The 23,704-nt window shown below is 36.1% G+C and overlaps 2 protein-coding genes across 14 annotated transcripts in view; one reads left to right on the top strand and one right to left on the bottom strand.

Annotated features, from left to right (window-relative positions):
- The window catches only part of ANO3 (anoctamin 3), a 256,594-nt gene that overhangs the window by 223,981 nt on the left and 8,909 nt on the right, over nucleotides 1–23,704 (top strand). For all 13 annotated transcript variants that reach the window (XM_066997443.1, XM_066997452.1, XM_066997444.1 and 10 more), the window contains 7 exons: nucleotides 2,673–2,733; nucleotides 16,388–16,470; nucleotides 17,780–17,920; nucleotides 18,284–18,448; nucleotides 19,369–19,405; nucleotides 21,431–21,542; nucleotides 22,785–22,842. In XM_066997443.1, the coding sequence (XP_066853544.1) occupies nucleotides 2,673–2,733; nucleotides 16,388–16,470; nucleotides 17,780–17,920; nucleotides 18,284–18,448; nucleotides 19,369–19,405; nucleotides 21,431–21,542; nucleotides 22,785–22,842 (657 nt within the window). The remainder of the gene's footprint in view (nucleotides 1–2,672; nucleotides 2,734–16,387; nucleotides 16,471–17,779; nucleotides 17,921–18,283; nucleotides 18,449–19,368; nucleotides 19,406–21,430; nucleotides 21,543–22,784; nucleotides 22,843–23,704) is intronic.
- Nucleotides 3,059–12,270, bottom strand: MUC15 (mucin 15, cell surface associated). The gene is made up of 4 exons (XM_013177761.3): nucleotides 12,079–12,270; nucleotides 7,831–8,427; nucleotides 6,258–6,413; nucleotides 3,059–5,526 (listed from the first exon to the last, which is right to left on the bottom strand). The coding sequence occupies exons 2-4, from the start codon at nucleotides 8,387–8,389 to the stop codon at nucleotides 5,366–5,368; spliced, it is 876 nt and encodes a 291-aa protein (XP_013033215.3). The 5' UTR covers nucleotides 8,390–8,427; nucleotides 12,079–12,270; the 3' UTR covers nucleotides 3,059–5,365.

Raw genomic sequence — 23,704 nt, 5'->3', positions numbered from 1 at the left:
CTTGAAAGGCTGGGAGACAAAATACAAAAGGTGCATTTTTCCTTCTTGCTCCTGCCAATTTCTTTCATCCCCTCCCTTCTTTCTTCATGTCCCTTTAAAAATACCCCATTAAAAATGAAGTTTGTAATTTAAGAGAAGGGCATGCCATGTCTGAGCTGTAATCTGAATTGCTGAATGCCCTAACTCTCATTCTTGCCCACATTAGGTGGATTCTTTGACGAGCAGAGGTGACTAGCACAATGCATAACGGCTCTTTGGCTGGTACTGCTCCCAGCACACCTTGCCCTAGGGCCCAGCGGCAGGGTATTAAATCAGGGTGGACTTGAAAAGTGTGAAGTCATGTGTGATGGTGACAATATCAGTCAGGTGTGCTGACTGACTGGCACTGAGTCGTGGAGTACTTCACTTCTGCTTGGAGGGCTCTGGTCAACACTTACTCCAACTGCACAGTTAGCCTGTAAGACAGTCAAATCTTAATTCTGAGTGTGGTGCTGAATAGTATAGCCCAAACACCTTTCCTCAAGACAGAGCTATGTCAAGAGCAAGATACATATTTTCTACTTTTAACAATACTAAATATGCTGGGTTGGGTTGGGTTTGTTTATTTGTTTGATTTCCTTGGAAAGATGCACTCTACTGAACAGAATATCCAAAATCACTTGCTCACACGCATGTATATTCAAAACTGAAAGTATTCATCAAGTGTACTCTACTGCATTTATTCACCTGTCACATTTTTGGCACCATACCCATTATGGTTGTATTTTCCTTTATGGAACCATATTTGGACATATTTCTATGTACAAGTAATCCCACTATACGATTTATACAGGGACCATTTTGGATTTATGGATACCTAATACCTAATATGGATAGTAAATTCCCATTTCTTCAGAAGCTTAAAAAATAAACAAAACAAAAAACTGACATACTGATTAAATCTATGTGGTATTTTTAGTAAATTCTCACAATATGAGAGTCAATTTACTCAATAAGAAATAAAATAGAGGCAAAAGCAGTACTGTTACTATTAACTTTTTTTGCTTGCCTAAGTTTTCTCTACCAAGTAATCTTGCTCACCCAGTGAAGCCAACTTTCTCTGAAAGAATGAAAATCCGTTCGCATGGGCAAGGGCAACCCTTGCTGGAGCCCGTTAGGTAATCTGCTGGAGGCGGGCTGCCAGCCGCTGCATCCCCAAACACCTTGTGTGCAGGATGTGCCTGCTGGCCAGAGTAACCTCAGATAGGAGAGAAAGTCGTGGTACAGCCCAACTCAGTCTGGTTACCTGCCCAGTTCCATTGGCATAAGGAAGGGTTCCTTTTCATGAGAAAATGATGATTGGTTCTTCAATCTTCATTGGAGTCGACACCAGTGAAAGTAAATCCTTTTCAAGAATATGATGTTCTATTCTGAGTTCAGAGAGCGGGAAATAGTCATAAACTTTTTGAATGGTTTAGGACAATACATTTCAGAACAATTTGCTGCACTTTTTTTATTATTATTTATTTGTTTTTTCTTCAGGTGATCCTCTTTCTAACATATGCCTTTTGACAAGTTGGTTTGCTCTATTATCTCACAATAGTTTGTGCTTTGGGTGGGTTTTAATTTTTTTTAAAAGAATATAAGAATGTGAAACCTATATATATACAAATATAAGAATGTAAATATAAATTTAAGAATGTGACACCTATGCTTTGTTTACTAATGCTCAGCAGCACCTTAAACCACCTTTCATTAGAAGAAATTCAGGCCCGCTGTCCATGGATAAATTACATTGTTGTCCACTGGCAACCTTAAATCTATTGAAAGTGCATTGATCTTAATTTCAGCTTCTTAAATACTGTTTCTTATTATGGCTTGAATATAAGAAGCTCTGGATTTTTGTAATATAAATTCTGATGTTTGCATAAGAACTGAGACATCACATTCACTCATTCAGATGCTTAGTGCGTTCCATAGGCTTACAAAAGCTACTTACTCCTTATTTTCTACTGGTAAATCTTGGATTTTACAGCAGATGAGCTTCTAAGGAAGCATGAGATAAAAGATAAATCCAACAAAAAGGAAGGCATTTGTGAAGTGAAATTAAGTATGTAATTTAGATTTGCATTTCTCCGACAGTCTTTTAGAATTTATTTTATATTTGTGGGAGTTGAGGGACGCTAGCCTTTTAAGAAGGAGAATACGCTAACAATTTTAGAGGCTGAGATTTCTGGATGAAAATGAATATATATTATTCTTACTTGCAGAGAAATTGCAGGATAGCTTAGAAGTAGAAAATGAAATCAAAAGGGACATTAAGTAATATATAGAAGAAGAAAAGTGAAAAGTCTGAAGCGATTTAAGCTTATGAAAATCTTAAAATAGAAAACATCAAATGGAAATTTGACCCAGGATATGAGGAGAATTCTGGAGCAATTTTTAGCCTGTCTGGACAGAGAGCAGATCTTACTGTTTCTGAAGCAAGTGCTCTGGAGATGCTTGAAGTGATAGGCTGGAAAACAACAGTCAAAGAATGGGACAAACATTGGTAGAAGAAACGTGTGAGTAGGCCTTCTTGCTGGAATGCTTGGCTTTTAAGTTCCGCCATCAGTTACGTACTCTGGGCTTCTTTGGGGCAGAAGTTAAGGTGGCAATATTGTTTGTTCCTGATGTATTTATTTTCTATTCAGGTTACACATTTGTTTGATAATGGAGGGACTGTCTTCTTTGCTATTTTCATGGCAATCTGGGGTAAGTAATTTTTAATTTACTTGTTTTTAATCAAACTGACCCTTTTGGGGATTGCTGAGTTAAAGGAGATTATAGTTCATGGTAAAAATTAAAGAATGATTTTGTCACACAAACATTTTTTTCCTCTTTTCATCAACTTCAATTTCTCTGCTAACAGTATGTGAAAGTAATACCTTTTGTTGTTAATGTGATGACTGTCTTTAGTATCTTATATATCTTTAAGCTCGAATTTTATACCATGCATGTTAAGAGTCTTTTACAGCGGCAAACACATAGGGTAATTTACTGGTCTGGAGTCAATACAAAAATCACAGTCTATAGAGAATTCTTGTAGAATAAATGAGTGCTTTGTGGGAGCTAATTAGAGGGAAATGAAGGGAAGATTTGATGATAAATGTTTACAGCAGTTTAACTACTTATATTCAAAATCTCTGTCTAAATATCTATTCATTATGTTCATTCTAACATCACACACCACGTCATAGGGCATGAAGTAGGGTGGCAGGACAGATGTGATGGTTCCAGCAGGAAATATTTGGAGGAATTAGCTTTCAATGAATACAATAATACTTCGCTGTTGAAAAGGAGGAAAGACTGGTATTAAATGTAGGACATGATTAATTTTTACCTGTATAAACATTTGTCTGTGCAGACCCTGAGATAAAAACACCAGATCACATACATCCAGCTGTCTGAATTGAGGCCAGTGTTTTACAATTTCAAATAGTCAAATGGCACAAAACATCTTTATTTACATAGCATGTACAAGTAAGGATTAATGATTCTAACTTACAACAAAGGACGAACGTGTTACAAATTTTAGAGGCTGGCCTGGTAAAAATTAAAACCAATATACAAGCAGAAGCAAAACATCAAAGCACAGGATAAGATAAGCACACACATGCACACAAAAAAATCATAATTTGATTGTTAAAAATCAACACACTAGCTGAAGGGCACGCTTCAGTTGCTTGCCTTGATGATATTTCTTCATTGGCTCCTGATACTGCTGTGCAATTTCTAATAAGTAATTATAATAATAATTACTAATTACAATTACTAATTGTAATAATAATTACTAAGCCTTGCAATTACTAATAATTTGTTTCATAAATTCCTAAAATACATTGCACTATAGGTGTTACGGTTCATTATAATGTAGAGAACACTGGTAGCTTCTTAGCGTCTCCTTGTATCTATCTTTGAGTTCTCCTTAGAGAGAACTCTTCATTTTAAGCTGAGGCCAGGGTTAAAGTGTGAGGAATTTTTCACACATGATGCTGTTTATGGTTATCGTGAAAGATGGCATAATATGTGCTAATAAAACCAAAATCTGAGCAGTACGTTTTTGGTCATTTCAAGCAGGTGACTGTGTCTCAATTTTTCAGTCTGTAAACAGCACGCTGGAAACAATGTTAGAAATCAGGTTCTGATTTAGATGGGAAACGTGCAGATTTCATGACTGACCACTGTAGGAATGGCAGCACTGCACTTAGACACCCAGTTCTGTAATCTTTGAAATAAGTTGAAACAAATATGTTTTCACTCATCTGCTGTGTGACTGCCATTGTTTCTGTCTGGTGTGTGCAAGCATGTAATGTACTCACAAATTACATGAACCCACATTGCAACATTCCCAGTGAGTTAGTGAGATCACTCCATCAACATTACCCACAGCCTCCTCAATAATTCAAACACTGTAAGATATATATTACCAAGCATGTATTCCACGTGAGTAGTTTTTTTCTCTGCTCTTTGTTCTCTTTATGCTATGTCTTTTGTTACGTTATTGTCTTTACAGTTGTGTCTTTTTCATGTTCTTTCTTTCTATGTAGACATTTCTGGAAATTGCAAACAGATAAACAAACCTTGCAATTGTTTGCATTTTATTGCCATAATTTTACTTGTTAGCTGGACAAAAACAGAGCATGTTTTTTTTAGGATACCTATATACATATCAGAGATGGTTTCTTTTCTTTCATGTTGAGATAATTATTTCTTGTCTAACCTTTACAAAACTTCATGCATCGTTTCTACAGATCTAGCCTGCAATGCAAACAACAGATCAGCTTTACAGATGAATAGAAATTGTCTTTCATTTTTCCCTTCGATTGTGTTTCTAACTGCATTGTCCTAGTCAGAGGTTAAATTTAGTCCATGTTACTTGGTAGTTCCATTTCCATTCTCCCCAGCAAACTTCAGCCTCTGACAAATGCAAATAAAACTAATTCTTTTTGTCTTATTCTCTGAGGGAGGTACAAACATGGAGTGGGGAAAATAATGCCCTGAGTCATTAATCAGATTGAAGTGATATTTGGAATACTTTCTCCTTAAAGTAGTTAAACTGGGTGAGTGGGGAGAGAAAGAAGCAGGTTGTATTGTTGTTAAAATAGCATTATAGTCCTAGCTGAATTTTGCTCTGTTGCAGTGCCTGCATTTTTGGCTAAAGTTACACAAGGGAGAATTTTACCTGTGTACTATTTCCCTGTATTATTCCTGAGAAAGCAAGTCTAATATCTTCCCAGGAAAACTGCGAGTCGATCATCTAATTACAAAGCAGAAGAGTGCTGACTGCCTGTTAAGTGTCAGTGTATCTCATGGTAACAAGTGGGAATATAACCCAAAGCAAACATTACGGTGCAGGATGGGATGGTGTCATGTCAGCCATAGGAATGCCATCACCTGGGCACCCTGCGTTGTCTCCCTCTGCCTTGTCTGCTGTGCTGGTTTGGTCCCCAAGTGCACTTCCAAAGCTTGTATCATATGGTCCAAGCGAGTTGTCTAAGTGGAGAACTGTAAGGGTAATGTGATTATGGTTTATATATTCCTTGAAAGATTCTTATCCCCATCACGGTTTAGTTCAGCAGTCTATCACAGCTAAATCCAGTCAACTTCTTTTCTACGTATGGAGGTCTGAGTGAGGAGAAGGTGAAGGCCCTGACACAAAATCTGAGGATAAAATATCCTCCCAGGAACACCCACTCAGCACTACATGGGTGGTCGACTTGAAAAGCTAGTTCCTAATCTGACTTTCTGCTCCTAATTAGGGTTAGGTTTAGTACTATGTTTAGGGTTGTTTGGAAACAGAGAAAGAGCACAGTCGTGTTGTGTGTGGGGTTGTGTAAAGGCTCCCAAAGGGAGTTCAGGTCCACCCAAAGGCTTCCGTTGGGAGCACTTTTTGATGGGAGAATCTGGCGACGTACGTGTTTTTTAGGGTCCTAATTAGGGTTAGGTTTAGTATTATGTTTAGGGTTGTTTGGAATGAGAGAAAGCGCTTACTTTTTCCGTCTTAAAGTAATTTACAAGGAGTTATTGGGAAGGAAGAGGGTGGCAGAGAGTTAAGGGGAGAAATGTTTGTTATAATTTAAAAAAAAAAAGAAAAAAGAACAGGTACTGTCAGTTAAAAAACCGTTTGACTGGAGTCAATTATACAATGCTTAATAATTCAATAAGACCAGATCATTTAAATGACTATGTACAGAAATTTAAATGTTCTTAGGCAAAACTCTTGTGCTATTTCTTACCTGGGTCATTTCTTGTATCATCATAAAGCCGTCTGTGGGAAAATGATTCAGATCTTTTCTTACCACATATAAAATATCCAATCAGACCAATTAATATAGATCCCAAAATGGCTCCTACTGTGACACCAAATATTACTCCTCCTTTGTTGGTTTTCTCTAGGAGATAAAGAAAGGAAGGGATAGTTTAATGAGAATAATAAACTGTAAAATCAGATAATTCACCCGCACTTTATAGCAGTGGCATGAAATCTCTAAGGATCTGAAACACTTTGCAGATTATGACTAAAGCAAACTCTCTGCTGAAATTATCTGCCTTTGTAAAGGAAAACAGATATCTGCCTCCTTTTGAAGGGAGTAACCGGGAGTGGAAGGGAAAAAAAAATGGCCAAATGAGTTTGAGTCAAATAACAAGCTTCCTAGTTTAATAGCAGAATCAAATGCTCTCCGTTCATTTAAAGAAATAAGCAACAACCACTTTCTGAATGCAATTACTTGTAAATATGTAAACCAGCAGTTAAAATAGCAGTCTCTGAATTTCAAGTGACTAAATTTTAGAGTACCAGTTTTTAAGTATCCAAGGTAAGATGTCCAATAATGCTTTCTACACCTGTTCAGTTAGCAGAATAACTGCATTCCTCAAGATTTTCCTCAGATCTCGTAAAACTTTTCTTCAAGGTATTCTGTTTTTGTTGGAATTGAACTGACTCTCTCACCCCACTTCCTTTTCAGTCACGTTATCTAAATATAGGGAAAGTTGTAGTTGTTAGAACTATGATAAGATATGAACTATGATAGAAAATGTGAAAGCATGGAACTCCTTCAGTTCTTAGTACAAACTGTACTCTACTAGATATCATGGAAAAGCCTTTCAGTCCTGTGTGAAAAACTTTGAAAGCTTATTCAGGGCAAAAATTACTGTATCTTGTAATCTTTTCCTGAAGACCTAATTCAGAACAGCAGGATAGAAAAGTGCGATGACAGTTTTATGTTCCATTGTTTTCCCACGCATACTCAACTTAATTAAATGCAAAATGAGTAATTCCTTTGGAAGTATTTATAAGAAATCATCTTTGGTCACAAAAGTTTCTGAACTTACATAAGTTGATATATTTAACATTTAAAATGTTATTTCTATACATCTGCTTTTTACATCCACTACTGTAGGTCCAGATGAATGAGCACTGTCTGTCATTAGGTTTATTTGCTCTTGGAATTGTAAAACAAACTAGCAAACATCAAATAATTTGTTTTTTAAAACAAGTTATTAAATCACTTTTTATTCTGTGCTCCACACTGATGAACTCCAGAGATGTTGAAAGTGGGTATTGCAGGATTGTATGAACTGTGATTTTATGCTTAAATAATCAAAGTGTAAAAAGAGTCAGCTGATTTATAGCTGACGTGACAAAACTCCCAAAATATATGTTTCTGTTTTGTTTTGGGTGACTTTTAGTCTGGACTAGGTCACCTATTAATTTACACAGCTTGTGTAGCATTCTGTTCAATTTAAAAAAAAAAAAAAGTTTGATTTCAGCATTATAATTTTATTAAGCCACTTTAGTTAGGTGTTTACCTTCATTGGTACCTTCTGGATTAGATGATATAGTAGAAGTGTTGGTAAAATTATAATTCAGCTCTGTAGTGTGCTGAATGGTGTTGAAGTTTGTTGTAGGACTGTCCTGCTTCACCATGGGGGATGTCAGAGCAGTACTTATGGGAAATGTGGTGGGGTTGATCGAAGAGGTGTAACTGGGGAGTGCTGCAGCCGAATGGGTACCCTTAGTGACTGTGGAGTTGCTTGGTGTCACTGTGGATGGTAGACCAGTAGAATTAGCTGCAGCATTTGTGGTGACTCTAGAAAAGTCACCTGGTATTGTAAACGTTGATGAAGACGTTGAGTTTCTGTTGAAGTCTGTGGCAGAGTTATTTATTCCATCTTTTAATACGATCGTGAATGTTGAAGATAAATAGGTAGCTTCAGTAGTGGGCATCAGAGGTGTGCTGGTTGTTTGACTGCTCATCTCTCTTCCTTTCGTTACATTTGCACTGGCATTTGTTGGTGCAGCATAACTGAAAACAAAAGGTTTTATGGCAAACAGAAAAATAAAAGTGATTCCATAGGAGGGCTGCATAGTATTGACTTGAAAACTTGTTTTGTTACACAGAGAACCTGCAAGAAAAGAAATTATGTTGTTGTTTTATTATTATTATTATTGTTCTGAGAAACAGAACAACTTGGTTAAGACCCACATAAGCTTGTTTAAAAATAAAAATAAAAATAAAAAGTCTTATACTGTAGAAAACTCAGTAGTTCACCACATGTTGATGCTGAAAACTTTACATTGAGTATTAATGACCTTAACATTGACCTAAAACAGTACTGATTATCAACAAAAGCTTTTTGCACAAAAACTTCCATGCTTCTATAAAAAAGCTTCATACTAAGATGGGAATAATCCAGAGCCACTTTGTATACAAAGTAGTAATGATATATATTTGGATGGCACGTTCAAGGCAATATTTACTGGGCAGGCAGCAACTCTAAGAGCATACTAAAGAGTTATGCTCCATTGCGAAGACATAAAATTGTTACAATTAGCCCTGAAAATTGGTGGGTAAGGTTTTGTGACTCTGGGCAATAGAGTGTCATGTGAATGCTGCCAGGAGCAAATGGAAAGCTAATTCGGTCCAGGAATTATGGAGGATGCTGAATCTGTGAAATGGAAGCTTCTTTTCCTATAGAAAACTGGAAGCTTCATATTATACATTATCTTTTTCAAATATATTGAGAACAATGAGGGATATTCATCTTGAAGTCCCTTCATCATAGCAGATATCCTGTTCAGTATATCAGGGATTTGGGGGGGTGGATGTGGGGTAGTTTTATGTTTGAGACAAGTTGAGATCGTGCTGTTTTTGACTGCCATACATAACCTATTCCGTGACGGCGCAGTAAAAACTATAGGTAAGTTGTATCTTCAGCTTCATTAATTAACTAGGTGTCCTTGTATGTGGGTACTTTACCGTCTGAAGAAAGGAGGTGTACATCTGGGAAAAGTAACTTTATTTTTTTCATATTCAGCCTCCCTTCCTACTGTCTTGCACTTTCTCCTGTCTTTTATTATTATTATTTATTTAATTATGCATTTTCACCAGGTTAGCTTCTTTGTATGTTACGTGGTCAGGGCAATGGAAAGTAACAGTAAATAGCAGTCAGCTGTGGGTAATGTTATATCAATGGGTAGATGGTAATTACTTATCATGTCAATGTATCTCAGTTTGGATCTGTTCTTATTTTGTTTGTGCTCTATTAAATGCTTTCTGAGTTTTGTGGTTAGAAAGTGGTACCGTTACTTGAAATGCATGTGTGTTTATACAATGCTGCTTAATCGGCTTATTAACATTTTGATCCTCTTCTCAAAACTCCTTGTTTCTTAAGTTAAGGTCACTTAAATGGCAGGGAAGATCTATGCTCATGAAACACATGCAACTTATTTAGCAAAAAATAAGAAAAAATGAAACTTCTGTTTCAGTTAAACTCAGGATATCCACTCTGACCCCAAATGAGCTAACCAAAGAAAACCCCTCTGGAGTTCAATGATGAGCCCCAGTTATGTTTACAATTTGAGTGATAGGCTGTCAGATGACTATGAAATGCTGTGTAATCTGAATCAGATTTTTATTTGGTAGTACTAATAATACCTACAAAACAATGAAAAAAATAGTCAATATTAAAAAGTTTTCAAACATTCTTTCATTTTGACAGTACACTGGTTTTAAGTCAGTGACATCATCTTTCCTTCCTTGTATTAACAGTCGTATTAGGCAGCAAAGTGAATTTTGTCATATCTTGTTATCCCTTTGCTGTGACTTAGCTATGTAGGGAAATTGCACTCAGTGGACTCTAGCTGCAATTTTCATTTGTAGAGCAGTGTACAAAGGAGTCAACATCCTTGCTGAACAAATTATTTGTAGTTTTTTTTGTGATTGTCTTTTTCTTTGGTAATTCTCTTTATGGGGGACCAAAACAGTGAAACCTCTTTACTTTGAATATTGCATACTGTAGCTCTAAGGCTGTAATGAATTGTGCTTCCTGTAAACCCTTTGGCGTGTAGTAATTAACTCTTCTTCTTTGACTGCAATGTTAATGTTCATAAACTTTATACAAACCCTGAATTTCCTTGAAGATGCTCACCCCCCTTGGAGCTTAATATGCAAATAGTGCTGTTCCAAAAAAAGAGCAGTACTGTAGACTAGTAAAAACTTGCAGAAGAGCCCAAACCTTAAGTTACCTTGTCAAGTAAGCGTTTAAGGAAGCTATGAATAAATTGTTAGCTTTTTTTTTTTTAAAAAAAAAAAAAAATCTTTCGTTTTGATTTACTGGTGCTCACATTAATCAGTACCAATTCAGCTGAAATCAATGCAGATTATTTTTTTTTAGCAGGAAGAATGAAATTTTTACATGAGACAGCACCATGTTTCTTTAGTGGATTTTTCACTCTTCGCTTGTTGCTTTGCTGCTAGAGTCAATTTGAAGCTATTAGTATATGTGCATGCACATCTGCAAACCTGTGCTCTGGAGGAAGCCCTGGTTCCCTTCAAGTCAAGTTTCCTTGTGACTCCACTGGGGTCATGGACTTCACCATGAAGGTTGTGTTGGTATTGTATCTGGCTTTTTCTCCTTAAATAGCTCAGATTTCCACTGAATATTTCTTCCACACATTGAAAAATATATCTTAACGCTTATGTGGTTATTTTCTGTGTATATTCAGTGGTATTGTAAGTATTTAAAAATAGATTTTTGGCATAATAAGTAAAATCGCAACATGTATTTTATGAATACACCAACCCAGCGCCTGACAGTGGTAGGTGTAAAGTCTTCAAAAACTCTGCAGCTATTCAGAAAATAATTGCTTAAACTTCTTATGGGTAAATAATATAATCTTTAGAACTATAAATTAAAAGGATCTTTTTTTTGCATGTCAGTAAACTGAGCCTTGTACTTTTTTCCTCCCTTACAGTAGGGGTTAGAAAGTACTATAATTTATGTAGTAAACAATAACGTGATGAGCAAATTATTAATGGGTACTTCTTTGTTTCTCGTGGTCTGGAGTAAAGTGTTCGGATTTGCAGAGCTTGCATATGTACTGTGCTTTTTAAGCTTCACAAAAGTAGATTTTTACCTTTACTTAAAAAAAAATAGATGGAACAAATATAAAGCTAAATATTGACTGTTTCTCTTCTAGATTTCAGGAAGAAATAATAACAAATGATGGTGCCAGAAATGTGTTGGATGTTTGTTCCAGTGTCTCTTTGCTCTGAAATTGATTGCTTTCCAAGGATTAGATATTTCTAAATTTATTAAGCAATGAATATTAAAATTTTCAAGCTTAAATGTATCTGTGTATTGAACTCAGAAAATAATTTATAACTATTTAGTAAATTATAAAATGGAGTATAAATACTGTATTCTATAATTTGGTTAACTTTTCTCTTCTGTTAATAGCTAACAACCTGACGTAATATGTATGTACTAGTGGAGCTGCTTAAGTGTGCATTGTCACTAAAAAGCACAGAGAATAATAGACCAGCAGTACCTTTCCTTACAGAAATTTGATATAAGTTAGCATGCACAGAATACTTCCCCCCCCCCCCCCACCCCCAAAATTTAAAATGGACTCTGAACTGACTCAGAAGTATGCTCCACATAGAATATGGCTGCAGCAGTACCTAGTGCCTTCCTGACCACCGTATAAAAGAATACAGTATTTATTAATCAGATTCACTAGTAATAAGCTTTAAAAACACGCCTCAGACTTACCTTTGAGCTCTACGAGATATGCAAGTCCCTGTTGAAATACTGCTGTGGCACAGAGTGCAGTTGGTCTGGTGGGAACACTGGAGTGCAGGTGCTATCCATGTGACAGTGTCACACTTGTCAGGAATGCACAGTACAGGTAAAGTTAGGTGGGGCAGTGCTTTTCTGAACACAACAGAGCATTTGGGAACCAGACTGAACAACTTCCCCGTTGTCATGCCTGAGCTCTATCATTACAGAGTTCACAGAAATTGCAGTATTTATGCTAAAGTGGGTAGGCAGTACTTGTTGCTTAATCCTTTGAAAGCCTTTTGAACCCTTTCAGAAGGGTGACTGCTTTTTTGTAAACTGTAGGAACTATTGTTCCATGTACTATACAAATAATAATTTAACAAAAAATAACTTTTTAGTATCACAGGGTTTCTTACTGTATACTTTGTGAGAGGAAAACTGAAAAAAAAAGGCTTCTACAAAATCAAGCAGAAAAATAAGTTAAGAAAAGTATGCTGTTAGAAAGTTGTATCTATTTTAACTTGTTATGTACTGATTTAGCTTATCATTTTTTTATTCTTTTGCTCTTTGTGTGTATTTATTCTAGACTGGTATGTGGTGTAGAGTGACTCAGAAGTGTTTTCAGTATTGCGTTACTGTTTTGAGTGGAATGCCATGATGGTGTTATCTGTATCCACTTTAAATTTTTAAAGAATCAAGTGCAAATGCTGTTTCATAACTTGTCATCAAGATAAGTGTTGAGGATATGGCATATAAAGGAGATATTTATATAGAACGAGTAGTGGCGTTTTCCTGAAATACTGCAGTGCACAAGCAGAAGGATTTCTGTGAATGGATCAAGTTCTACCCTTTAAGTTAATTGTCTGACACGAGGTGGTGGTCTGTTAAGAGGAGGGAGTACAGAGTCTGATCCTATGAGTTCGGTTTTCTTTGAATTCTAGCATTCCCATAAAGGAGATTTTCTTCAGTGTCTATCAACAAGCTTCAAACTTAAATTTCTTGCTTGTCTGGGTGAATTTGCATCTAACAGATTGATCGGGATATGTGAAAACAAACACCACAGATTTCTGTCCAAATTTGTATCTTGTGCAGCATTAACCAAATGACAAGTGGTATTATTAGGGTCAGCAGTATGCTTCCCACTAGCACAAACATTAATATTTTTATAGGCACATGGTATTTGAAACTAGTAAGACCTTAAAAAGCATTAAAAGGGCTCCAGTTCTGTTGAAATGTTACAGTTGTGTGAAAGTCTCTAGTGCTGCCCTCAGTTTCAGCACGGGGCGTGTTAGGGTGCGCTCTCTCTCTTGTTTGTTGGCAGTTCAATTCACCTCTTATGAAAAGTAAAAATTGTTTGCGTGAGTGACTTACAGCCTAATGGGGAGGTGCTCGGTTTGTGAGTCAGTTCTTGGCTAAGTGTCCTATACCTGCAGTGCAGTGCCAGGATGCTGGCCCTTTGTTCCTGGAAGACGAGATCTCCTGCAGTGAGCACAAGTGTTAACAGATGCAGAGCTGTGGCCATCTGGAGATAGGGTGGTTTGGGGTACTCCAGGCATGGGAGATGAGACTAGGCTGTCATTCAGCTGTAACCTGCATCTATTAAGTAGCAGATTCAATTCTGAAGAGCGTGTCTGTCTGGTACCAGGTTTGTAGGACTGCTTTTGTTGCACAGATTTTCTGTAAAGGAGCCCTTCTGATTAAAACCGAACAAGTAGTGGGGCAGATTTTTCAGAAAGGACCTACCTGGTCGTGGGCAAGCTCTGTAGAGAGGCAGTGGAGATGGTTCCCTTACTCCTTACTAAAAATCCTCTTTGCAATGACTTTTTTTTAGGGAAACAAGCACACCGTTCATCTTGACGCAGTGACTCTTAGAAAAAAAAAATCGGAAGAGACATGTTCACGTAGTAGTCTTGGGTTCTCCAGATTTTGTTTTGTTTTATTTCTCCACTGTCTTATTTCCATTAATAGCATTTAACAGCAACCATATGTCTTTTCTTCTTCTTGGCAATGTCAGTTTTTTGTTATACTTAAGATTGTATCAAAGCACAACCACAATCTTTCCTGCCTTTCCTAGCCAGCAAACATTATCCTTTGTCTACTGGAAGATTAAAAACTGAGTAAAGCACATGCCTCGAGGTTTTAGTTCAGTACAAGTAGGGGTGGTGGAAGGGCAGTAAACATAAAGTAATTGAAATAAGAATTGAGAGAAAGTTTTACAAGTGCACAACTGACAGAACTGCAAACTGTATTGCAAAGCCTTAATAGTAAAGTCCTAAGTGAGTGCGCCTATACCAAAATGCTGTACCAAAAACAAACAAACAAAAAAAAAACCTTACATCACATATTCCAAGATTTACATTTCCAAATTACAATAGGAGCTGTAAAATGGGAAGCAGTGTGTCTTGGGGAAAGCAGGGGAGGCACCAGAGAATGTGTCCTTTAGGGAACTAGAAGCTTGCGTTTGATCCTCTAAATTGTCCATTACCCGGAAGTGTTGAGCAGCTAGATTAGGCAGAAAGAAGCTCTGCCCTGTCAACGCCTTGTTAGATCAAGAATGTTTTTGTCTTGCTGTCGAGATGGTTGGATTAGTCATCTGTTGTATGTCTTGTTTTTCTACCGAAGTAATGGATAAAAGTCAAGGCCTGGCATTTCTGAGCTGAGTCAGTAAGAAGTGCCTAGCAACTGGGGACTGGAAGGGCTCAATTGCAAGGAGGTCTGACGGGTGACGTTAGCAGAGTAATAGAGCGAAATAAAGGCAAACCAGGAAACATACATGCTTCCTCTAGAACTGGACAGTTGCTTGGTTTTGGTTTCTCTGATTCAGGTATTTTATGTCAGTGGGATTTAGGATTTGTTATTTTATTTGTGATAAATGGGCTACTGCCTTAACTTCTATTACCTCCGAATGTAACTAAGTGAACAACTTAATTTGTACAATTACAAGCATATCTATTCTGACAGAAGACTAATGGATATCTTGGGAATGCTTCTTAGAGCAGGCTGACAAATAGAGGACCATCTAACGCTGTTTTACAGAATGTGTTGTATTTTTCCTACCTGTTTTGGTCACATAGAAAATCATTGTTTGTTTTCTGTATGGCATGGGCTTACATTGCTCCTGAGTCCTCACAGAGTTCATGCTGGGAAAGGATTTTTCTTGCATAGTTGTGGGTTTTGTAACATTTCTGAGTCTCACACTGTACTTCTTGTGATAGCATTTTCAAGAACAGTGAGAAAAGGCTTTTTTAACCTTAGATTATTGAAGGATTACGCTGCTTAATTATAAAATCATAGAATGGCTTGGGTTGGAAGAAGGGACCTTAACAACAGTCTGGTTCCAACCTCCCTACCATGGGCAGGGACACCTCCCACCAGACCAGGTTGCCCAGGTCCCCATCCAACCTGGCCTTCAACACCTCCAGGGATGGGGCATCCACAGCTTCTCCGGGCAACCTCTTCCAGGGCCTCTCACTGAGTAAGAATTTCCTCCTAACATCTAATTTAAATCTCCTCTTTCATAGTTTAAAATCATTCTCCCATGTCCTATCACTATCTACCTGTGTAAAAAGTCCTTCTCAGGAAGGGCAAACCCACATTTTATAAGGAATCCCACCAAAACAAGGTGTCTTACCCTTTTTAGCTCTTGTTCTCTTAGTATTTCTTTGGTAAGGAATAGGCAGCCTCAATGGCAAACTGCATTGTTTGGGAAACTTAGAGTTATTTATTGGTTGCAATTGATAGAATCTACCAAAAACACTAAGTACATGAAGGTTATGATTATGATCTTATGCAGATAAAAATATTTATTTAAAAAATATCTTAATAGCAAAGCTACACCAATACAAAGCTGGTATAATTGTGAAAGAAGCATCATTGTCCTTACTCAAAATGAATAAATCAAGATGAAAATCTAGCTCTGCATTAATAGATACCATTGTATATGTGTACGCTTGTTTCTTCAGAGAAATATTTTAAACTGTACAATATATTTTGAATAAAATTAAAAGCAAAATAACCTAAAAAGGGTGATGTATTGTCAGGTGCCTATCTCTACAGATATAGCAGAAAGCAAAAAAAAAAAAATGGAAATTCTTAGATGAACATAGTCAAATAATTTTCCAATTTTAACAGTCATTATCTTGAAGTTACTTACAGTTTTCAGATTCTGTGGGAAACCAGACAGGAAATGATTAAGGAAAGTTACCGTGTTACGTATCTTATGTATTGTTGATTTTCTTGAGATCTGCATGGCCTTTTTTTCTTTCTTTTTTCATAATTAAAATGCAGTTCATTTCCACAGCTACAGTCTTTCTAGAGTTTTGGAAAAGAAGGAGAGCTGTATTAACCTATGATTGGGACCTTATAGACTGGGAAGACGAAGAGGTAAGACAAAGCAGAAGTAAATCTGTAGATCTTGCAATGACCACTATTTAAGTGTAAATAACAACACATTGTATGACAGCAATCTGAATTTGCCATTCAAATTGTATTTGCATTTATTACACGAGTTGTAGAATACGCCAGTGTACTTGAGACTATACAAGAATACTTGTGTATTTTGAGGCTAGCGTTACAAATACAATTCTAAATACTAAAAGTGTCCTTTGAAAAATTGAGCACAAATATTTTGTTTATTTGTTTGTTTAGCTTGCAAAGGTTTCTTGAACAGAGATGATAAACCCAGCTGTAATAGCCGTAATAATGAGGTGGATCCTCATTATGATGAGGACAATTCTATGTTTCAGCTTTGTCCTGCTCCTGGCAAGCCCAGCCATCAAGGCTCTAAGTCTTTTGGAGTGATTGATGTCTGCAATGGACATCAGTATATTCTGGGAAAGAGGGGAGAATGTTTATGGTTTTCCTTCCTGGGACACAAGATTGTGAAGAGGCCCAATCTCGTAATGAATGGGGCTCTGGGTGAACAGACAGCTCAGTTTAGCCACACATCTAGGCAAGGATGCCACAGTGAAAGTAAACTAGACAACAGAAAGTGAAATGCTGCATATACAGAGGACAGGAGCTATGACTGATGTCAGCACAGATCCTTACAAGATTCTCGATTCTGTGGTCTCTTGTACTGAAAGCTCCTAATCCTGTCTAGAAACAGAACCAGGACAAACAAAGGCACAGAGATTAGATTTTAAATCCCTCTGAGAGGCATAACTTATTCATTTACATTCTGCTGTCAGTATCAGCACTGGTCAAATGATTCTCTTCACTCTATAAAGCACTAGTGAGTATAGCTTTAATGTAATTTAACTGGTGATTCACGTGCAGCATAAGTCAATAGAGACTGTATCATGACTTAGTTCATAGCTTTCCACAGACTTGTTGATACAAGCTAGGGGCTTTAATAAATGGTTTCATATCACAAAAAGTACCATCATAACTGACATTAATTTATAGTTTTGTTATCAATTTCTGCAGAGAAACTAGTGTTTAAACACTATGAGCCACGATCCTTTTAATACTCTCACATAGTAGGGAAGGCTCGTAATGTTTCTCTCCTTCATCGGTCTCTGGCATGGTGTCTGAGCGTTTTCAGAAGAGCAAGTTATTTGGATATTTGAGTTGGCACACTATAAAAAAAGAATTGGTATCAGTATAAATTTCTTATATCAGATATATGTCTGGTTTTGATAGTTCGATAACATAAAAGGTACAACAAATGGAATATCTCCTGTCATTCCAGGAAGAACTGCGCCCCCAGTTTGAAGCTAAATATTCCCAAGTGGAAAGAGTAAATCCCATCACAGGAAAACCTGAACCTTTTCAGCCTTTCCCTGATAAGCTCAGTCGACTGATGGTGTCTGTCTCAGGAATATTCTTCATGGTAATGTTTAATAATATTGGAATTATTGTAGTCTTTAATCTTATCTTGATGTGGATAGTAATATACATCATGAATGCATTCCTGAAGATTAGTGGATATACGTAATATCAGGAGAACTGCTCAGCTCAATCCTACTGCTTGTTTAGGGATATCTTGTTTTTAAGAGATGTAATATAGTTACGTTGTAAAAGTACGGCAAAGAAATACTGGAATTCAGAAGTTTACTATTTTGGTTCTCTCAAAGTCTGCTCACCAAAACAAATCGGAGTCATTAAAACACTTGTTAATTTATTGAGTCAGTAGAAATTACTTCAGATGTTTTTCTTTGTTCTAATTTTTCTATTCATATACATTTATCTGTAGATTTCACTGGTCCTCACTGCAGTGTTTGCAGTTGTTGTGTATCGTCTGGTAGCCATGGAACAATTTGCTTCCTTCAAGTGGTATTTCATCAAGAAGTATTGGCAGTTTGCAACATCTGGCACTGGAGTCTGTATCAATTTTATGATCATCATGTCACTCAATGTTGTAAGTCCAATTCATTTAAAGGAGGGATTAATTTAAAAGCAATTTATACAAGGTTACTGAGTTTACTCTATATCAGAAGTATACATGTTCTTGTCTATTTATACAGCAATGTTCAAAGCTAGTATTTCAGGGATTTCTTCCTCTTCTAATATTGTGTTTGTCAGTGTTTTTCTCTACTTCCTACTTAATTTGTCACTACACTTCTTTGCTTATGTCACCAAGTCACATTCATACAGAGTACTTCTTTCTACATTTGCATTTTTATTTTTCACATTACCTTTTGCAAAACGTCATTTCTCCAAATGGATCTAAATTATTTTTTTGAAGTAAAATCTTTTTCTTTTTTTTCCTTCATTGACTGCTTCTGAAATCTCCCCTTTCTTACTCAAAATGCATCTGTGATACCATTGTTGCCTAGTCCTAGAAGGACTGTGATATATGATTTCGGTTTAAGTTTTTCCTGTCATGTAACACCACAGCTTTAATTGTTGGTTATGGAAGCACACTGTGCATTGATATAAACTCTTATTTCTTTAAGTGCAAGAGCATGTATTATTTTTCTATTCATGTGCAGGCACAAATATGTAAGACAGAATAGTAGCACAGCAAACAATGGCTTTTCTTTCTGTTAAGGACACTGCCTACTTAATGCAGTAAGAAAGCAATCTTCAAAATAGAGCTGTCATATATTTATTTCTGTTGTTACATATGATAATCCTATGTCATAAAAAGTTCATTCAAGTGAACAATCAGACCAAAATTATGGACAAAGCTAAGATGTTGTACTCCCTTCACTGTCCTGATAACTTGATGCCATAGGGCAACAAAACAGCTATTCTTTGATGTTTTTTTCATTCTGTGTTTGACATCACAACATACAGGATTTTCTGTACTTACACTACCTCTTATTTCTGCTTTAGGTATACGAGAAGGTTGCCTATCTCCTGACAGATTTAGGTATGTACGTCTTTATTACTGGTATGGTTCTTACTAGCAGTGATATATATCTTCATACTTCTATAAAATAGATTTTTGAAAACTTCACCTATGCATACCAAAGTACTGGCATTTCTGTTAGCATATCGGTAATATCTGAGAAATAAATGTTATGACGACTTTGTTAAGGAAATAAGATAAAAGAAAAAGAAAACATACTTTTTATGTTTTATAGTGTAAAATGAAAAAAACTTGTTATAACAAAAATCAAAACATTTTCTTTGTTACAATACTAAAACAGATTTTTTTTTTAGTTCTATCCAAAAGCTTTGTCATTTTTTTAATTGGAATTTAACTATGGAAAAATTGTGTTAAGATAAAATTACATGGTCTAAGATAAAAATGTTGTCATAAATTTTAAAGTAGCTCTAATTCTGTAACATTACAAATTTATGCTAACGCTTCTCTTTGCTCTTTATAACGCTTTTAATTTATAGAAAACAAGAAATTCCAGACAGCATTTAAGATCTCCTACTATGTGAATGTTATCTTTCAGTGTTTCTTCTCACACGGTGTCTTTTTTATCCCATGTCCAAGTACACAGCTGATCTTGTCATATTTTAAAAGCAACCTCGCTGCTTAAATTTATTAGCTCCCTCTTCTGGTTCAAATACTGAAGAGCATACATGAAACAACATGCTTAAAAATTTGTGCATTACGGGTAACAAGCAGTTGAACAGATTAGAAAGATTCAGTATGTGTAGTCAACTTATTCAAGTTACTAAAATACTAAAATACTTTTTTTTCAGATCACAATTTTTTCTCTCTTAACGAAAATTTTAAAATACATTGTTACATACCAGAGAATGGGAAAGAAAATAGTGATTTTATTTACATAGATGACCTCATTTTTCCCACAATACATTTTAAATAAAAACAGATTGTCTTGAATTAAGCATGATGAAACGTCAGGTTCCATATGTGAAATAGGTAGCTCTTCCTAAAGTGTTCTGCTTCCAAGAGCAGGAGAGAATCCTACCTTCTGAGGAACATCAGTGTCCATATGGAGAGGCAGTATATTTAAATTTGTGTAATGTTTTATTTCAAAGCAGACTGCATTTTTAGAGGTAAACAATCACATAGTACAAAATATAACTTAAAAAATCAAGGCAGTTTGGATTTCTGAATCATATATATATTTGGAAATTTTAATCAATGTACTATACTCCAAATTTGATGCATCAAAGAAATTTGAAATTTTTACACACACACACACAAAAGTTAATCATTTGTGTCTAGTTCTAATTCCTTACATTCTGCATTTGTTCTAATTCCTTACATTCTGCATTCTGTTCTGATTTCTTTACATTCTTCAAACTGTAAGGAAAAACATCCAAGTCAGTGTAAACCTACACAGAATATTTGTAATCCTGATAAACATTTCTGCAGTTCTTTCCAAAAGCACAGAAGGAACTCCATTGTTTCTTCATTGTGTTATAAATTGTTTTAAACTTCACAAGCATTATGATAGAGGAAGTGTCAAGGATGAATTAGCGGTCTTATGGAAGTATTTGGAGGGTGAGATATTTGAGTGAGAAACCAACTGACCATTGGTTGTCTCTTTTCCATCTGCTTTCCCTGGCAGTCCCTGTCTATTGATCTGCTGATACCACATGCTTTTGTGTAACTGTGAAAAATCAAGATTCCTCTAGCCTTAAAATTAAACATTCACACTGAATTCAGAACTTTTTCATAGAAGTGAAAATATACCTCCTATGAGACGTATCTTCGCTCTGAGCTATCCTGTACCACAGGACTTGTCTCTTCTGTTCCCGCACAGAGCCATCCTAGCCTGAGCTGGGCATTTTGTGACCTGCAGCTGGAATACTTGGAGGGGAAAAAAAAAAAAAAAGGTTAAATGCAACTGGGTGGGGTCCTATGGCTTGAAACCATCACTTGTTTTGTTAGTGTTGATTGATCTGTGTGCAGTAAGGCATTACTCAATTTAATTTTTGTTTATATGATATATACTGTGTCTTTCCATAGAGCACCCAAGAACAGAATCCGAATGGGAAAACAGCTTTGCCTTGAAAATGTTCCTCTTCCAGTTTGTCAACTTGAACAGTTCTATCTTTTACATTGCCTTTTTTCTGGGCAGGTAAATTATCTTTGCTAACTGCTTTTAAAGTAAAGTTCACACAGAACTCTAATCCTCGGTAATTTTACAGGTTTCAAGAAAATACATTGACAGTTCAAACTTTAAGATTTAGGTTTGACACCGTTTCTGAGCGTAAATAATAGTACAAATTGTTTCTAACTGCATGCAAGGGTTCGACTCTTGAAATCTCAGAAACGAGACAGTGAAAAGTCTACTTTTTAAGTGGGTGTATGTAAATGACTTTCCTAACAAAACAAGAAATCAGAATTTTGAAAATACAGTTCCTTCCTAAATGTGCATCTGTATTCAGCGCTGCACTAATAAACTTGATTCTTTTTTTTTTCTCCCTTATTCACTTTTGGTTACTTTTCCTAGGACCCATTTCTATAAATACTAACTATTCACTGGAAGGTATTATACAACATTAGGAGGTAAAAATTCTGGATCCATGTCCTGTGTGTCTCTTCAGCTTAGAGCAGGAGTTACCAGACAGGTCTAACCTCATCTTCACCTGAGTTGCTCTACCATCAGATTTGCCTTTCTGACAGAACCTACAGATGATTTCTGAGTAGCTTCTGTAATGTTTTATAATGTAATTTAAGTTCAAGATTGTTTGAAAGAAAAAAACTTAAGTAAAGATTGTTGGTAACACCTGATTGTTACATCCAGCAATACATTCGTCATACAATTTCTAAATTAATGTGTCTTGCTGTGTATTGTGTCTTGTAGGACCAGACCTCTTATTTTTTCTTTCTCATCTGCAATTGTCACTGAGGTTATTAAGAATTTTGATTTAGTTCATTATGCAAGAATCTGTTAGATCTCTAAGAAAGGTTTAGTCATGATGTATTTGGAAGTCATTTTATGCTTTTATGTCTGAGGGTGCAATCCAGTGCACATTTCACTCGGCCAAGTAGATCTCTGTGCTGCAGTAAATTCCTACATATTGCAATAGTTTATCTTCTTAAAAGCAGATTAGAGAGTTTGAGTATCTAACATCTAAAACCTCTGAAGCTAGGATTTTTGTTCCGGACATAATAAAAGCTTAGGATTGCTTGCAAAATGATGGTTCCTTTGCTTGTTTGCATTCTGAAACTACCATATCCCACAGATACCAGATTTAAGCCTGTGTGATTTAATCTGTTTATATTTCATGAGTTTGCTCAGTGGATGTTGTGAAATAACTACTGATACAGAGCGTTCTTGGAATGTTCACTGAGAAGCAGAAATCTTATTTTCTAGATTTGCAGGCCGCCCAGGAAAGTACAACAAGCTTTTTAACAGATGGAGACTGGAAGAGGTAAGCAGTCCTGTTTTGTGTTCCTGTGAAATTTACGTGAGTAAAAAGGAAAAGGCTGTAGGACATGAACTATGTCCAGTTTGAAAGAGTTATTATTCCATCTAAGTGTGGTGAAGAGTGTAAACTCTTATTTATAGCAAAGGATAGGAAACAGGAGATGTGTTTTTCCTTCTGTGTTCTCCACTGTGCTGAGTGACTGCACAACACACGCAATCCCTTCTGCCTCTCTCTTTGAAAAGCAAACAGTGATACTCTCTTACGTTCCTGGCACTACTGAGTCCTAGGTGATCTCCTAGGTATGTGGAATTTTTGGATAGAGGACATATACATAATGCCATCAGCTTTCCTTATCATTTCCTTAAGTTCTTACCGGTATGAAATGTTTTAAAAGATGAAAAGTAATATTTTCAAAATTTAGCTTGAAAGTATGTTAGAATTGCACCTTCCTTGGGAAGAGTAGCATGGCTGAAGCTATCTCCTGATTCTGAAAAACACGCTTCTGCAGAGACTTGGTAGCCACAGAGTAAATACTATAACTTTGTGGTCTAAAAAAAACTCTGTAATTGCCACACACATTAATATGTTACTTAATTTAGCATACACTGTTTTGGCAATTGATATAGTTAACATACTGGCAGCAGAGATTCTGCTGCTAAGTCTCAGTTTGGATCTAGGCTATTACAAATAAAATACTACTTCATTCTTTTTAAATCAAAACATATGTATTGGTCTAAATGAAATGAACTATATTGTTTAACATATATCTAGCACACTTGCCCTTAGGCCAGGTAACACGCTCCAGTTCTCTGAAAAATAAAATATCTAAAGAGTGTTCCATTAAATTCTGTGTTAATACTTCTGT

This window comes from Anser cygnoides, chromosome 5 (genome assembly GCF_040182565.1).
Source record: "Anser cygnoides isolate HZ-2024a breed goose chromosome 5, Taihu_goose_T2T_genome, whole genome shotgun sequence".
Classification (NCBI taxonomy): domain Eukaryota; kingdom Metazoa; phylum Chordata; class Aves; order Anseriformes; family Anatidae; genus Anser; species Anser cygnoides.
The sequence above is the reverse complement of the archived record's forward strand: the minus strand, read 5'-3'. Positions and strand labels throughout refer to the sequence as shown.